At 36.6% G+C, this 15,853-nt stretch overlaps 1 protein-coding gene across 1 annotated transcript in view; it reads left to right on the forward strand.

Annotated features, from left to right (window-relative positions):
* Nucleotides 1-537: 537 nt before the first annotated feature.
* Vps11 (vacuolar protein sorting 11) overlaps nucleotides 538-15,853 on the forward strand; it is a 77,879-nt gene continuing 62,563 nt past the window's right edge. Inside the window, exons 1-4 of the mRNA XM_081736999.1 lie at nucleotides 538-694; nucleotides 8,123-8,191; nucleotides 10,075-10,248; nucleotides 11,493-11,691. Of these exons, the coding sequence (XP_081593125.1) occupies nucleotides 680-694; nucleotides 8,123-8,191; nucleotides 10,075-10,248; nucleotides 11,493-11,691 (457 nt within the window). The 5' untranslated portion in view covers nucleotides 538-679. The remainder of the gene's footprint in view (nucleotides 695-8,122; nucleotides 8,192-10,074; nucleotides 10,249-11,492; nucleotides 11,692-15,853) is intronic.

The following is a 15,853-nucleotide window of genomic DNA, read 5'->3' on the forward strand; positions in this document are numbered from 1 at the left end:
CACACTTTTCCAACGCCACCATTCTCACCCAACAACTCCATGTTTAATAGGAAAATAGATAGAGTTCGAGCCAAAAGCTTTGGAAGCATCTAATTTCTCTTGCGGTGCTGCCTTGGTTTCACCCACCAGCACTATGTCATCCGCAAATAGCATAAGGTTAGTAACTAAGAAATTTAATGCGAAACATTTCACCTACAAGGGAAGAAGGAGGTAAGTCAGTGAAAAACATGGCAATTATGTAAAATTATAACAAACTGATTTGCCTCCTTTCCCCCCCTGTAATCTTCAATTGCAAAAAGGTATGGTCAAAGACTAGCTCCCTAACTCTTCTGGTATTTCGCAAGCGTTCTTCACTCCTGTCCTACCTCCATTATACGCATCTTGAATTATAGAGATGTATGTGTTCGGAACAAACTTGCCCACCAAACAAGATCCCGTGACACTCAATCATATGCTCTCTAGGTCGATGAAAACCTTATGAAGATCCTGGAATCCTAGAGCAAATATTGCATTCATTGTCGTTGGTCCTGGCATGGTTATTTTTAATTTTATGTCTGGTACTATTGGAAACAATAGAGTGCTAAAATTCGCATCGCTTATGCTAGAGAGATTTTCGTGGATAAATATGCAGAAAATTGTTATTTGATGAAATTTTTTTCAGATAAAAAAGTAATAGGAAATGGCCTTTTTAGAGGTATGGTTTACAAGTAATTTTTGTGCTACTATATGAAGGTTTGCATCTTAGTTTTAACTAATATTGTATATTTAAGGTAAAAAATAAGTTGTAGAAACATATCGCAATAGTGTAAATAGTGATAACGCCTCATATATTGTCATAGATTTACCACGTTATATTCATTGAGTTAGATGTTTACATTTGTAATCAAATATATGTCTGAATAAGAAAAAAAAATATTTAAGTAATAGTAGTAATAATGACTGCTTATATATTCAATTAGTTCAAATTACACGAGTTTAATGACGTTATCGGCAAGTTTTATGAATGTTTACATGTAATAATTTTCGAGCAGTTCTACGAGATGTCCAAGAAAAAGTGAACTTCACAGTGCCTTCCAGAGATGAGAAATTACACTCGATAAATTTTAACAAAATGGGTCCAAAGTTAATCCGACCCTATTTATCCCTACCCGATTGTAGACGATTCTCTTTATTGATGTACAGATGGAGCGTAAGTTTAGCCCCTCCCCCAAATTAAGTTGTAATTTCACGATTAAAATGACTGAGTGCCTATGAGAGGAGTGTATAAGATTAATTTCCACCGGCACTGTTTTTCCATAAAACCGGACTACTGTACCATAAAGAAAAAAGGGCAAATTTTTACTTTGAGCCAAACAGTGACTTCAACCGATTCATGTGATCCGATTCCGGGAGCAGTTTAGGAATCATTCCTAAACTGCTCCCGGAACCGGATCACATGAATCGATTACGATTACTAACACAGTGAAAGTAATGTACGATGTTAAGAATTATACTATAAGTACAAGGGCCACAATGTTACTATACAATGTTAAGAATTATACTATAAGTACAAGGGCCACAATGTTACTATACGATGTTAAGAATTATACTATAAGTACAAGGGCCACAATGTTACTAAACATCAATTCAGGTGAAGCGGTGGATATGAATTTTCAGATCAAAATGGGGGGGGGCCACCGGCCCCCAAACCCCCCGCTCAAGTACCATAAAAACATCCAAAATAATAATGAATAAGGCATTTATTCCGAAGTTGGGCGTCCGCTTTCGATACGTTTTTTCGGTGTTATCTCCTTTACACACATTTTACAATTTGTTATTAAGTTCATTAATCCGTGCTCTTCACAAACTTTTAAAAGATTTTGCTCGTTATCAACGTATTGCTTCACAAATGTTAAAACTGTTAGTTCATTGTCCTTGTACATTCGCCATGTTGATAGCATAAATGCTCGTTTCTTTCCCACAATGCAACTGTTCGGTTACCTTGCGCCAAGTAGTTCCCTCTGCTCGCCGTATAGTCTCATGTTTATAACCGCTTATATATAACAAATAAACCGATTTTTCGATACTCTTATATATTATCAAGCACACAAACGATCAAAATATTCATATCTTTCCTGTAAATTTTTAAAATTTTGCTGGAAATGGACGCCCAACTTTGGAACTTAACCCATAAATAATCACACCACTACTATAAAGCTAAGATAAGAAGGGAAAAATTAAAAAAAAAAAAAACACTCGTTTCTAATCATAAATCAGTGCATGACAAAGAAAAAAAAAATACATCTCAACAAGACAATAGGACAAGCAGCAGCAAACCAAATACTTTGCCTAATACTTAAATGCAAAACAAATCAAGAATAAAAATAATATGAATTAAAAAAAGAAAACACTCACCATTTCGCCATAGGAGAACACTCATGAATAATGAACTCATAACTGCTGATTCCACACACGAAAAAATAAGATACCAAGAACACATGCGCAATACTCAACATTACTCAAAAATGTTCCTTTCCGCACACACGTCGTTTTATTAAACCGAGCACACTTGCTATTATTACAAACAAGAAACCAATAAACGTCCACTTTCACAATAGGTCGAAAATATCTTCAGCTTTAGACCACAACTATGATAGGTTTTCTCTAACTCAATTCAACCAATTCAATTACGCGCTTCCCGCATGCAGCACACACATGCATGCACACAGAACATGTGACCACAGATCACATAGCATGTGACATCACACTAACAAACTACCATATGACTACACAAACACCTAGTGGGAAAAATATTAACTAAGACGTCACACCAAAGGCACGAACAGATCCAACAAGTGACTCACGCACATACAGTTCCAGGAAGTAACTGAACCTATAAGAACCGATTAAAGTCACAGTTGGAGTCAAAGTAAAGACTTACCGAAAAAAGAGATATTGAAGATGTTACGGTTGATCTGTGGAGTTATTTATGAATGTTTCAAATTAAGCAAATATTATTGCGTAGCTTATATCGCAATTCATATCTACCAATGTAATAAAGGGACTAAATACATTATTTCTGTTCTCATTTGCAGTAAATTAGTTTGACGTGTCGAATATTTATTGTTGCCAAACTAGGATATAGTACAGATTTACAGTAGGAGTCCCAGCCTTTGTGCAACAGAGTAAGTCCAGGATAAGGCTTAGGTTAACTTACGGTATTCTGGGGCATTTAACCCGGCTCCCACTACAGATTCACGGCACGGTTCTAGAACACAGGTCCCCCTTCTCATCTAGCTATAATAAAGACAGAAAACAACGTGCCCTGCGGGGCTCTAACCCACCTTCACTCGCTCGGCAATACTATGTGAATCAAATATTAAACTTCGGTACAGAAAGGAACTGACCTAGCTACTAACCTATATGGGGGGACCTGTGCTAGAACCTTCCCCAGATTCACTATATATATATATATACTCTTCCTTTTTAGCATAATCGACTCTTAGTACCTTCAGAAATTGTATTTTATAGGTGACATATTCCTCGGTGCATGTTAACTGTAAGGGGGAACATCTGTTACAACTATAAATAAAGCGTATTTTATATATAAAAATATGTTCGTCGACCATACGCGTCAATTAGAAATTCATTACAAAAAAAAAAAAAAAAGTACTGAAAACTAGCACCAACCTGTGCTTAGGTGGTTACTACAAGCCAGATTTGTATATATTTAGATTCAGAGCAGGGCGAAGATGTTGGCCAACGCAAAGACGGGTGAATACAGTAGTATTGACATCGTTACATGAGATGTAGACCTGTAGTCGTAGTGGAATCCGAAAACCCATAATACATTCAAGTTTCAATGCTCTCCCACCGGAAATCAAACCGGGGACCACGTGTACCGAGGGCGACTCTAACCTCTAGACAAGCAGGGAAAGTTTTGCGAATGATGCTGCATATATATATATATATACGAGGTGGTACTGGTATCAAAAAGTTACGAGACTAGTTCTGTTTAAAGAAAATACTACTTTATTCGTGAACGTTTACACACTATCACCTTTAGAATTGTCATCTTGTACAGTAATACAGCGCTCCCAGCGTTTCTACCACTGCTGGAATGTGATGTGTCTTGGAAGTCTTCGAAGCGTGTCAAGCACCTTCTGCGATTTGTGCTGGATTTCCGCAGTGGTGTCCCAACTGTGACCCTTGAGCTAGATCTTCAACTTCGGGAAGATGGCTAAGTCCACAGGAGCGAAATCTGGCGAGTAGGGTGAGTGCGAAACAGGGTGGAAAAAAATCATGATTTTTTTCAAAAAAATCATTTTTGTTGATTTTTTTTTATTTAAATCGATTTTTTTGATTTAAATCAAATCTTTTTCTTCGTATGATACAAGTCGCGAACTGAAGAAAAAACATTAGGAATTAGTATTAAATGTTAATTATGTCATTTAAGTGAAAGTACCGGTATTGAGTTTTAATTTTGAATTAAACCTCAATCGTTAACCTATTTCAATCCCAAACAATGTTTCTTAAGCATTAAGGAAAAAGTACAGCAATGTATATCAACATGACACTTTTCTTTTCACGAAAGTTACTGACATTTGGCAGGGACATATTTTTAAACAATTGGAACTAGCTAGCGGCAGAAATACATATAAAGTATTAATACATAAATTTCGCCTAAAATTAACTAACTCACTCTATGACCTATGGAACCCGGAGGTTCAATGCCATGTTCACAAAAGTTCTCCTGACTTCTATCCTTAGTCAACTGAATCCAGTTTCTATTTTGTATTCTTATTTCTGCGAGATCCATCTTAATATTGCCCTCCCATGTGCGACTAGGTCTTCCTAATGGTCGTTTTCCGATTGGACTTCCAGTTAAAACTTTGAAAGCGTTCCTACTTTCTTCCATTCTCGCTACAGTCCTGCCCACCTGAACCTCCAAGATTTGATGACCCTAACAATGTTTGGTGAATGGTATAAATTATGCAGTTTCTCATCATGAAGTTTTCGCCATTTCTCATTTCCGTTCCTTTTGGTTCCGAATATTCGTTTCAGGATTTTATTCTCAAATACTTTCAGTCTGCGTTCTTCCCTCAGCGTAAGCGACCATGTTTCACAACCATACAGCACAACAGGCATAATTATCGTTTTATATATTTTAAAGCTTCAAATTCCTCGACACAATTCGCGATGATAAGAGATTTTGAACTGAATAATAACACGAATTCCCTGCAGGAATTCCAAAATAAAAAAAATTAAGATGATCAGTTCCAGAAGAAGAAACACTTGTGATTGTTAAAAATATGCTTTATGTGACGTGAAAAACAGTTCAAATGCGAGTTGTCCGTGCATTTAAGACATCTATACATAGCAGGCACGTTTTTATACTTTTCTGTTGGCTATTTTATTTACTCTTACAATTCTTCCTGCACAGGCGCGGCAGATTTTCTGCGATCACATCGCAGATCGCGGCATGTTCTGCAATGGGGTCAAGTATCCACTTTATCAAAAGTATTATTCGATATTTTAACGCATCCAAAATTTGTCGTATTACGATCCCGAGGAACTTCTATGTATTTAGTACATAAATTTCGCCCAAAATTTTAAAATCTAATTTTTTTTTCTGTTTCGGAGAGGGGATCGAACCCTCTAAATACGCCCCTATTATCTGGAAACAAACAAATAGACATGAACACAAAAGAGCTTTCATCTTAAATGTCCATGGTGATTTCCCCGTTGGAACAGAAATTTTAAAACCCTGTGTTACAAAGAGAAGAAAGCAGGGTTCACCCGTAACCCGTTCAAACGGGATTTTCCCTGATAGTTCCCACATGATACTCGTTTCATGCTGTGCTTACATACATTTGAGTCTCACTGTATTATGATTATTATTTTCCATAATCGGAATAACAGAAGAGAAACGGGATTTTACTTAGTTTCACTTTAAATTAATTCATTTCGGAATTTGATTTAAATCAACGATTTTTATTAAAAAAATCAAGTGATTTAAATCTTGATTAAAATCGTGATTTAAATCAGACTGATTTAAATCAATCCACCCTGGTGCGAAAGTACGGTCACCTCATTTATGGTGAAAAACTCACATGTGAAGAGAGCACGGTAACAGTGTGCATTATCATCGTGGAGCAGCCAGTTTTTCACACACCATAGATCCAGTCGCATTCGCCGAATAGGGCCTACCCTCTCTCAGTCACTTTAAAACCTGGCAGTAGAACTCGCTGTGGATCGTGTGGCAATTGGGGACAAATTCATGATGCAGAGTACTGCAAATGTTGTAAAAAGATGATGAATATGCACTTGATCAAGCTCCAGACCTACTTCACTTTCTTCGGTCGTGAAAATGATAGGCTCTTCCACTGTGTAGACTGTTGCTGTGTCTCAGGGTCGTACCCGTACACCCAAGTTTCGTCATCGGTGATCATCGTCAACATGGAGGACGGTTCATTCACGGTACGCTGACGGAGTTCTTGGCAGACTTCCACGCGGTGTTCCTTCTGCTCCTGGGTCAGCAGCCTGGGAACGAACTTGGCAGCAATACAGCGCATGTTCAAATCACATTTGAGGATTGCTTACACTGTTCCGTATGGCATACCGACAATAGCAACAATATTGTGGATTGTTCTCTCGACGATCCCCGTGCATATATTGCCGAATGGTTTCGACATTTACAGGTGTTGTGTTCGTTGAAGAAGGTCTTCCTGATCTCTCGTCCTTTTCCAGTGATGTTCCTTCGCTTTTTGAGCGGATGTGTCACTCGCATCACTCCGAACGACTCATTGCAGCATCGCTGTACACTTGCCGAATCATATCACGTGTCCCTGTGACGAATTTACCTTGCTTCACTCAGGATTTCACGTTCGTTCGTTGTTCTAACTTGGTTTTATGATGAAATCACAAGACGTGGAAACGCATGGGTCAGAATAGCACCAGCTGCACAGTTCCCGATGTACACAGAATGCTGCCTCTTAGCACGCTGACTTATGAAGGTCGGTGCTCCCTGTGTCTGTGCGTGCAGCCTTGCGCTGCCTTCTGTTAATATGTTACAGAACTAGTCTCGAAACTTTTTGATACCACCTCGTATATATTTGATTTTGACATAATAACACGCGTATATACATTTTGTTGCTTTCTAATTATTCCTTCTGCTTCGGTTTTAAATCGATCGAAATAGTATCGTGTCTTTAACTTCATGGTCTTCCCGTTTTTAGAAACATTCCGCGATAACTCATAAAAATTACTGCATGATAGTGCTTATACTGTTTAAAGTTTTCACACAATCCTAATTACTTATGATTGGGAGGATAGGGGGGTAGGAGTGAATTACCCCTTTCCTCCCGATTTAAAAATATGTTTTGAAATAATTTTAGTTTCAGGTGATAACAACATTTAATTGAGAAAGAATGCTTCGCTTGCACAACATCACTAATAGGATAATAATTTTAAATTCATTTGGAGCTGATCGCTTATGTACAGCCATCGTGACGGGTCTCTTTTGTTCAACACTCAGTTCCGGAAACAATAATCCTTTGTGTCGCGTGAAGATCATCAAATGGAAAAGGCGATTAAAATTATTATGTACCGTAGGTGCATGAGGAGAAGATTCAAAATAACAAAAGAAAAAAAAGTTATCAATAAATCCTCCCGTGGGGAAACTAAACACTTTCTATACGTAGCGGAAAAGACGATTACTTACTTCTTAAAGGAATATTTCGACAAAATCTATTGTTCCGCTGCATTGATGAACGCCTTCGGAATTTGCGTCAATGTTATAAGTAATAGACCTGATTGACATGTTTCATTTTGACGAAGTGAGATTCGTTTAAATAGAGTTGAAAAGGAAACCAGTAAAATCGTTGTGGATTTCAAAGGAAAATGAAAATATCTTCTCCATATATTTAAAAAAAAAAAATCCTTAACGTTGAAAAGATGTTAGAAAACAAATTTCTCCCTCTTAGGGAACTGACAAAGAGAAGCGTGAACGGTACAAAGACCCATTTTGAAAGGAACTTACACTGTACATAAGCTGTATTTGCTTTGATGTCTTGGAAAACTCATTGTTTGTGAATCGCGGAATTCAGCTTTAGATTTCTGTAAATATTCCTTTTTCTTCCAGTGGAGGCGATTCAACTTTTTTGAATTGAACAAGGATGTGGATGGTGGACAGATAGCATCTGCGTTGAAGGTAAGACTTATTTAATTTGTTTTAATGATATTTTTATGTCGCCTTGAAAATTAACTAATTCAATGAAAGTTTCATAAATTTGCAGAAACTATGGAATTAATTCTGTTCAACAGCAGAAACTAATAAAACTGATATAGCTGAGTGCTATGATCTAGTTGGAATAAGTTCTGATTTTATCAGTTCATAAATGCCCCTATAGTTTGAAATGTCGCAAAGACTTAATAGTCGCGAATGGTTTCGAGGCAATTCTTGCCTTCTTCTCAGCGCATCTAAGGAAAACTTCTTGATACATAAAAGTTACGACACATTCAGGCTCGCCCTTACTAGTCTGAATGAGACTCACACTATCTCAGGCCAACACTCGCTCAAGCTCAGGCTCACTCTTTCGTGTCTGTTTACCTCATTGGACTCGCGCTCGTTCGAACTTAGACTTTGGCTCCGCTATTAGTGAACTCTAGGTTGATTGAACCCGAGAACTTGATTCTGGAACTTGAACAGCTGTTACTTTGATATCTAGCTTTAAAAAAAAAAAAAAAAAAAAAAAAAAAAAAAAAAAAAAAAAAAAAAAAAAATAAGTGTACGTTAACCTTTTATTTTTATTATTTTCTCAAAGAAAAGTGCTTGTAAAATGTGCGACAACGCCAGTGTCAACATTAAGTATTTGTGCTATCGAGTGTAGTCACTTAGAACTTGTGATTAATTGCTCACTGGTAAAGCAGCCATCATTAATTGTAAAATAAAGTTCAGTATTAGTGAGCCATGTTTTGGGATATTATTCTTCAAGGACTCTTCTTAATCAAAAATGTCTTTATCCATAAGAGCTTCGCGAAGTCCCAATTCAATAAAAGATATAAGTATTTGAAACTACTTCTGTAAACCATTCATGCCTGAAAAGGAAAACATAAATCTGGTCTTGAGTAGGTTTCATCTAAAAGGTTGAACATCCATCTTTAATGAGTTTTCATGGTTAGTTACCACCTCCAGTGAGGTTCTGTAAAATTAATATAGAGCTGCATAGTTCGTAGGTAGTGTGTGTCTAGGTGGCTTTCGGCTATAAGAGATTATATTGCCTCATATACCAGAGAAATATTAAGAAAAGTATGCAAGAGAATGTCTCTACAGCATAATAAAGCCATGATTACTGAGTTTCTGTCGTATGTTTCATCTTAAATCTTACTGTTAGTTTGTTTCCTCACTCCAGTACCTATTTCCCAGTTTTCCCATACAGGCTTTTCAGCAATAGAGGGAGGAACTAGCCTCTCCACATGATTCTTTGCTTCTCCTACCTACTTCCGTTAAATGCTTCGGTTACAATGCTTAGAGAACAAAGTAACAGTTTAGTATTTTCGTTAGTCATATTGAAAGTCGACTTGCACTGCTCCCCTGAATACGCTTCTTTGGTGAAAAACGCATGCGAGATCAGTGCGTTTTCCTGTGCTTATTTTGCAGGAAACAAAGTTTACAATGAACAATAAATACTTATTGATGGAGAAACCTTTACCTACCTTTTTGGTTGCTTGATTTGAAGTTTAGGGTCCTGCTCAGCACCGAGACCGTACGAGACATACACCTACAGCTTGACGGATACGAATCACATGTACTTCCGCCGGAAATCAAACCCGGATTTCCCGCGCCTGGCGCGAATGCTAACCGGGGCTCATCTATCCTTTTGTATATAAGGAGATACAGACGTTCTGCTGAAGAAGCTGGTGATTGTACGAGTGTATAGATTATTGGGGTAAACTAAATAAACGCAAAGTGTAAAACATTCTGAAATATATGTTATTTAAAATAGTTGACAATAATCGCCTGGAAGGTTTAAAACAATATTTAACGTTAATGGTATTCTTGTAATATATGGGTGTTCTCATTCTTGTTTTCAGGAGGCCAAAGTAACAGCTGCGACTAGCGGACGAGGTCAGTTGGTGTTTGGAGATTCCGAGGGCAATATTCACCTGATCAGTCGCCAGTATCAAATCACAACTTTTCGTGCATATGAGCTTCATGTTACGTTGGCTGAACAGTTGAGACAGGCTGCCTTATTAATTACAATTGGTGTAAGTGAATGAACTTGGGTGTATTGTTATTTTTATAACGTCTTACAAATATGATGATTGTTTTGCAACTAATTGTAACTAGGATCAAAAATTGAACCAAAAAAAAAAAAAAAAAAAAAAAAAAAAAAATTGAGGGTCTGTTGCCTAATTACAATCTTCATTCAAATATCTCTCTACATGTTTGTTATTGATGTAAGCGTTTAATTTCCTTCAAGTTTTATCGTGTTTAATTACGTTGCGAGTAATCGACCATCTACCAATTATCTTGTCATTCACATTACTTTTTTAAAATACCATGATAGGGTTCTTACAAAAGTAGGGACAGGATAAAATCTGGAAAAATCAAGGAAAGTGGTATTTAAACTGGAAATCGCGGAAAATTTGGAAATTTTTGCTTAGGAAATGAAAAAAAAAATCCGTTTTGCTTATTTCTTGAGATAAGCCGATGATTCAAACGCAGGGGGTTGGGGGGTCAGTGCTAGAGCGTTCACCTCTTGTGGGTCCCTGGTTCGATCCCAGCTCGCGCCAAGTGAACTTTGTGATGAACAAACACCGTGTGCGTGGATTTTCTCAGGGTTCTTCCGTTTCCTCCCACTTTCTTCATTCCACCGTTTCCTTCATTTATCATCATCACTGTCTCCTTAGCTAACTGACATATCCGTAAGACGTAAAACTCAAAGATTTCATTTCATTTTCAAACGCGGGGGCCTGTTCAAGCAAACTGAGAGCAAACTGCTTCAGTGTGCCGTAACACACACTGTTGTTAGCGTTTTCTGTCAGGAGCTCCTTTTTCCTGATCCGAATTTCCAATATATTATATCGTGATATTAAGATGGTAACTTATAGTATCGTTTAGGTATCATGTTCCTTAGTGACAGAACCTGATAGCATCACAACACAGATTTACAGCAGATAGATAAAGGAGTTGCTAAAATTAACTTTTTGTTTTGAATTTTCCAATTAATTGTATTTTTCCAAAATATGTAGTATACATAATAACATTTCCATTTAATTATGGATTACTTTACAAGTTTAGTTCTGATGCCAATTATATCTAGAAATTCTCTTGATACTCCTACATTATAAGAAAATTACAATTACAAACTAAAGAGTTTAAGAGAGAAATTGAAATGTAAATGATTTCAATCGATCATTGAATAAATTTGAACATTGTTAAATACATAAGATGCTAATTTTGAGGGCTTATTGTGATTTTTGTCCAATGTATTAATCTCGTTTTGTAGGAAGACGAACCAGGAATTAATCCAGTTATCAAAGTCTGGAATCTCGAAAAGCCTGATAAGAATGGCCATCCAATGTGTGTCAGAATTTCCAGAGCCATTCCTGGAAATAAACCAACTCACGCAACAGCTTTGTGTGTTCATGAAAACTTAAATGTAATGGCAGTTGGGTTTGCCAATGGAGCTATTGTTCTTTATCGAGGTAAGTTCCTGCACATTTCAGTCTGACATGTCTTGGTTGTCAATATTATTATTAAAAATAAAATTTGAGTTTCTTAACAGAATTTTCTCGCTCTTTCAAAATATCCTAAAAATCTATGTTTATTTGTATTTCTGGAATTTGTGCTGCAGTGAATCACTAAAGGAGTTTTTTTTTTTTTTTTTTAAAAAAAAAAAAGAAGTGTAACAGATCATGATAATGGTGTAATTGAAAGTGGGAGAACCCTGAGAAAACTCATGTACACGTGTTTGTTCTCCATAAAGTACACTTGGATGAGATAGAACCAGGAACTCTACGCGTCAGAAATTCTCTACTACTGAGCTACAACTAACCTTATCGATAGGTCGTATTAAGTGAACAAAATTATATGAGTGAGTAAAAGCTCATGTGTGATTGGAAAATATTAAATTTCTTCGTAAACCTAAAAATTGATGCTGTAATGCTGCCTGTAGACGATCCAAGAAAGCTTGAACAAGACCATTCAATACCTCAAATTTACACGTTCAAAGGATTATTGTTCGAGACACTTGAACAAGAGTCTCGAACGGACTTGAAACACCTTTTACACGATCATCGAGGTATTGAATCTGTTTTATATTCTTGTTAATAGATGGCAGTCCAAAACGAGAGACTGTAACTATGAAAACAAATGAAAGCGAAACTGCGAACTGATTTAGTTCAGACCTGCGCATGAATAGCTATAATATTAGCATGTTTTTCGTAACTTTCTGCAGGCATTTGTAATTTAATAGATTATATTAAATAATTTAGAAAACAGGTCAATTGATTTTGCACCAATCCCATCGAATTTTCACTAAGTAGTTTGTCCCTTTTACATTAAATGCGAGTTACGTTAGGTGACGTTAAAAAAAAGTAAAGTGCTGCTTAGGTATAAAATCGTTCCCTATACTAAGCTTTATTTTTTTTTTTAAAAAAAATCTGATTCTTCAAATGGCGTGCTGATGACAGAACCACACTCAAAAAGAAAAAAAAATCGAATTGTTTCCTAAAATTGTGTGTATCACGAGGCAATGACTGCCTTTCGATGTTATTTATGCTTTGGCATCGAAGACTTTTTAAAGAAAAGGCTGAAATCACAGAAAACCAAACGAAACAATGATAATATTTTTCAGCTACAGGACTTACCGCCCATATCTGCATCAGACTTTCTTCACATAGCTATCCCTGTTTTGGTACTGGTTAAGAATAATCCGTCAAACGAATAGTAATTTTACTGTTGAAATGTGTGAGTGTGTATGGAGGAGAATTATCTGAGGTACCGTAATAATTCCCACTGTCGAAACATGCCTGCATAATGCAGGAAACCAGTATTTTATGTTTAGAAGTTTAATGTTACCAGTATCAAATTATTACAAGAGTATAGTTCAGTTCAAATGACTGAATACGATGTCAAGAGTTTGTTGCACTATTCTAATTTATACATGATTCTTATTCTTGTACTATAACCTCCGTCGATGACGCCCTGCTCCGTACGGACTACTTTCCCATGGACCCCCTTCAATGCTCCTGCCCCGACACTGTTAAATAGCATCTCGATTTCATTTATTATTATTTGCACAGTCTTGTATATAGCATATGTTAGGATGCACATTTGTACCTTACGGGAAAGCACTAGTAAAATTAATCTGCACACGTGAAAGCAACCTCAACCTTAAGAAATAACTTCTCAGATAATACGTGTGGATTTCGTGATAAAATAATTAGATTACAGTAGGATAACATGTATTCTGTTTGCGAGCATATTATCAATCTGTACGCAATTATTTGATATTATCAGAGATTAATAACAGTACAAAACGTATTATTAAATCAAGAAAAGTCAGTTATATATATATATATATATATATATATATATATATATATATATATATATATGGGCATGCAAGGATTATAACTATATAAATCGTGAATATTATTAAAAAAATACTAGCAATATCATCTGGCGGAAATATTAGCTTTGTTTATTATAATGCACACTTAGAATATCAGATAATTATGGAAAAGTGCAACGAAAAGATATTTATTCAACTGCAGCTCTGTCTCACGACGCCATAATACTTGTTTTGTATTTTCCTGCATTCAAACTCGAACGGTGATTGGCTGTTGAATGCTCTTGAATTGGATTGTTTAGAACAGGACCGAAACGAAATTTCTTGAACGAAATTATTGAATTCAAGACAAAAATGACGTCAGTGCTGACGTCTTTTTCATCAAATAGTCTTGAATGGTCTTGAACAAGAGTCTTGTTCAAGCTTTCTTGGATCGTCTACAAGCAGTATAAGAGGAACCATGCTACTTAATGAGACATGATATTAAAATACGCCATCATTATGCTCTAAAAAGGAACCAAAGTAGTATCAAATAAACATACGGAAAACGTGAAATATTGCAATTTACTTATTACATTCTTTCCTTTACATATTTAAGAACAGGTATTGAAAAAGTTTAAGCATTGAATGTGATAAAATATACAAAATACACTTAATTTTGAGTTGACGGAAACAACAAATTTTACGTTATCTCCTTTACAGTTCCAAGGACGTCATTTTGTGGCAGTGTTCGCAAAAATTGCGGAGCACAACGCAATCCAATATATGCACAAATCAGTTATAACTACTATACTCATTATTACAAACAAAAGCAGAGATTTTTTGTTGCGCTGGTGCAAACTGTTACCGAATGGGGCCCCAAGTATTTTCCAGGTGCCATCTCTATACGATTAAGCAGAAAGCTTGGAAGTTCTCGCACATGCAAACATTTATCGGGAAACTCGCCTGCTTCTCAACGTCGTTTTTCCATAGCTCGTGCATTGGTACGGATAGGAGGTTGCTCGCCGTGTTGTAGCGATATACTTGGATGTTTTGTTTTATCCGCAAGTCGGTGCTGATGCTGTTTGTCTTGGACTGAAGCACAAAGGCAAGATGGAAATGTTTAAGCTGTATTTTGAGGAATTTGCATAACAAACGCGTTAACATATAGAAATCGTCACTGGTTCCATGCTCTATTTGTCATTTTTTTAAAAAAAAGCCTGTTTTTTTAGGATAAATAATATCGATTTTTGAAAATAATATCCACCATTACTACTTCTCCTCCTTCTCTAACTCTGAAGTCAATCTTTTTATACGTTGTAGCGCAAAGTAGTTATAGATGCGATAATCTACAATATCAGGTAATCTAAAAACTAGTAAACCTGAGTCGCAGTAGGTCCGGCCTAAATAATTTGACAGCTGACAGTTGAAGCTAGTAGATGTGCAAAAAAATATTGGGAATTCTTATAATTAGACGTAACGTATTTCGCTCTGAAAATAAGTGAACTATCCGCAAAACTGTGCTACATTTTATAATTTTATTTCAATAAAAATGCGAATGCTATGCAGGTATGTAAAGAAATTTGAACTATGTATGGGCAAGATGCGTTATCAAAAGCAACAGTCAAAGGATTTTTCGGGCACTATCGTTGTGGAAATGTCGATGTCCAAGATGTTCCTCGCAGTGGGTGACCAATCACAGCAAAGTGGGCGATATTCTGGGAAAAGTCGAGCAAGACCGGGATATGAGCAGTCAGACATCGCCAATAACCTAAACATCCATCAACAAACAATGTTAAACCATTTAGAGAAAGCTGGCTATAAAATGAAGCTCGACGTTTGGGTGCTACATGATCTGATTTAAAAATAAACTAGGAATGCAATGGATATACCCGATTGCAATGAAATGAGCTGAGCGAGCTTAAACTACGTAATCAGGAAGCGTTTTTCGGTGATTATTCCTCGATGGTACATCGGATTTTTGATTTCGACCTATGTTGTCACTCAGCACGACATACTCTATCAGCGTGCTAAGTTTGGTTGAGATCGGCCAAACGGTCTAGGAGGAAGCGTTTTTCGGTGATTATTCCTCGATGGTACATCGGATTTTTGATTTCGACCTATGTTGTCACTCAGCACGACATACTCTATCAGCGTGCTAAGTTTGGTTGAGATCGGCCAAACGGTCTAGGAGGAGTTCGCGGACAACCAAACGGCTAACCCGAGTATAAGAGCTTCGCTTCGCTCAGCTCAATAAATACTCGATCGCAATGCTGTTTGCGAATCTCTACGGAAAGGTAACGAACTCGAACCAT

Source organism: Thermobia domestica, chromosome 13 (genome assembly GCF_964235325.1).
Source record: "Thermobia domestica chromosome 13, izTheDome1.hap1.1, whole genome shotgun sequence".
In the NCBI taxonomy this organism is placed as follows: domain Eukaryota; kingdom Metazoa; phylum Arthropoda; class Insecta; order Zygentoma; family Lepismatidae; genus Thermobia; species Thermobia domestica.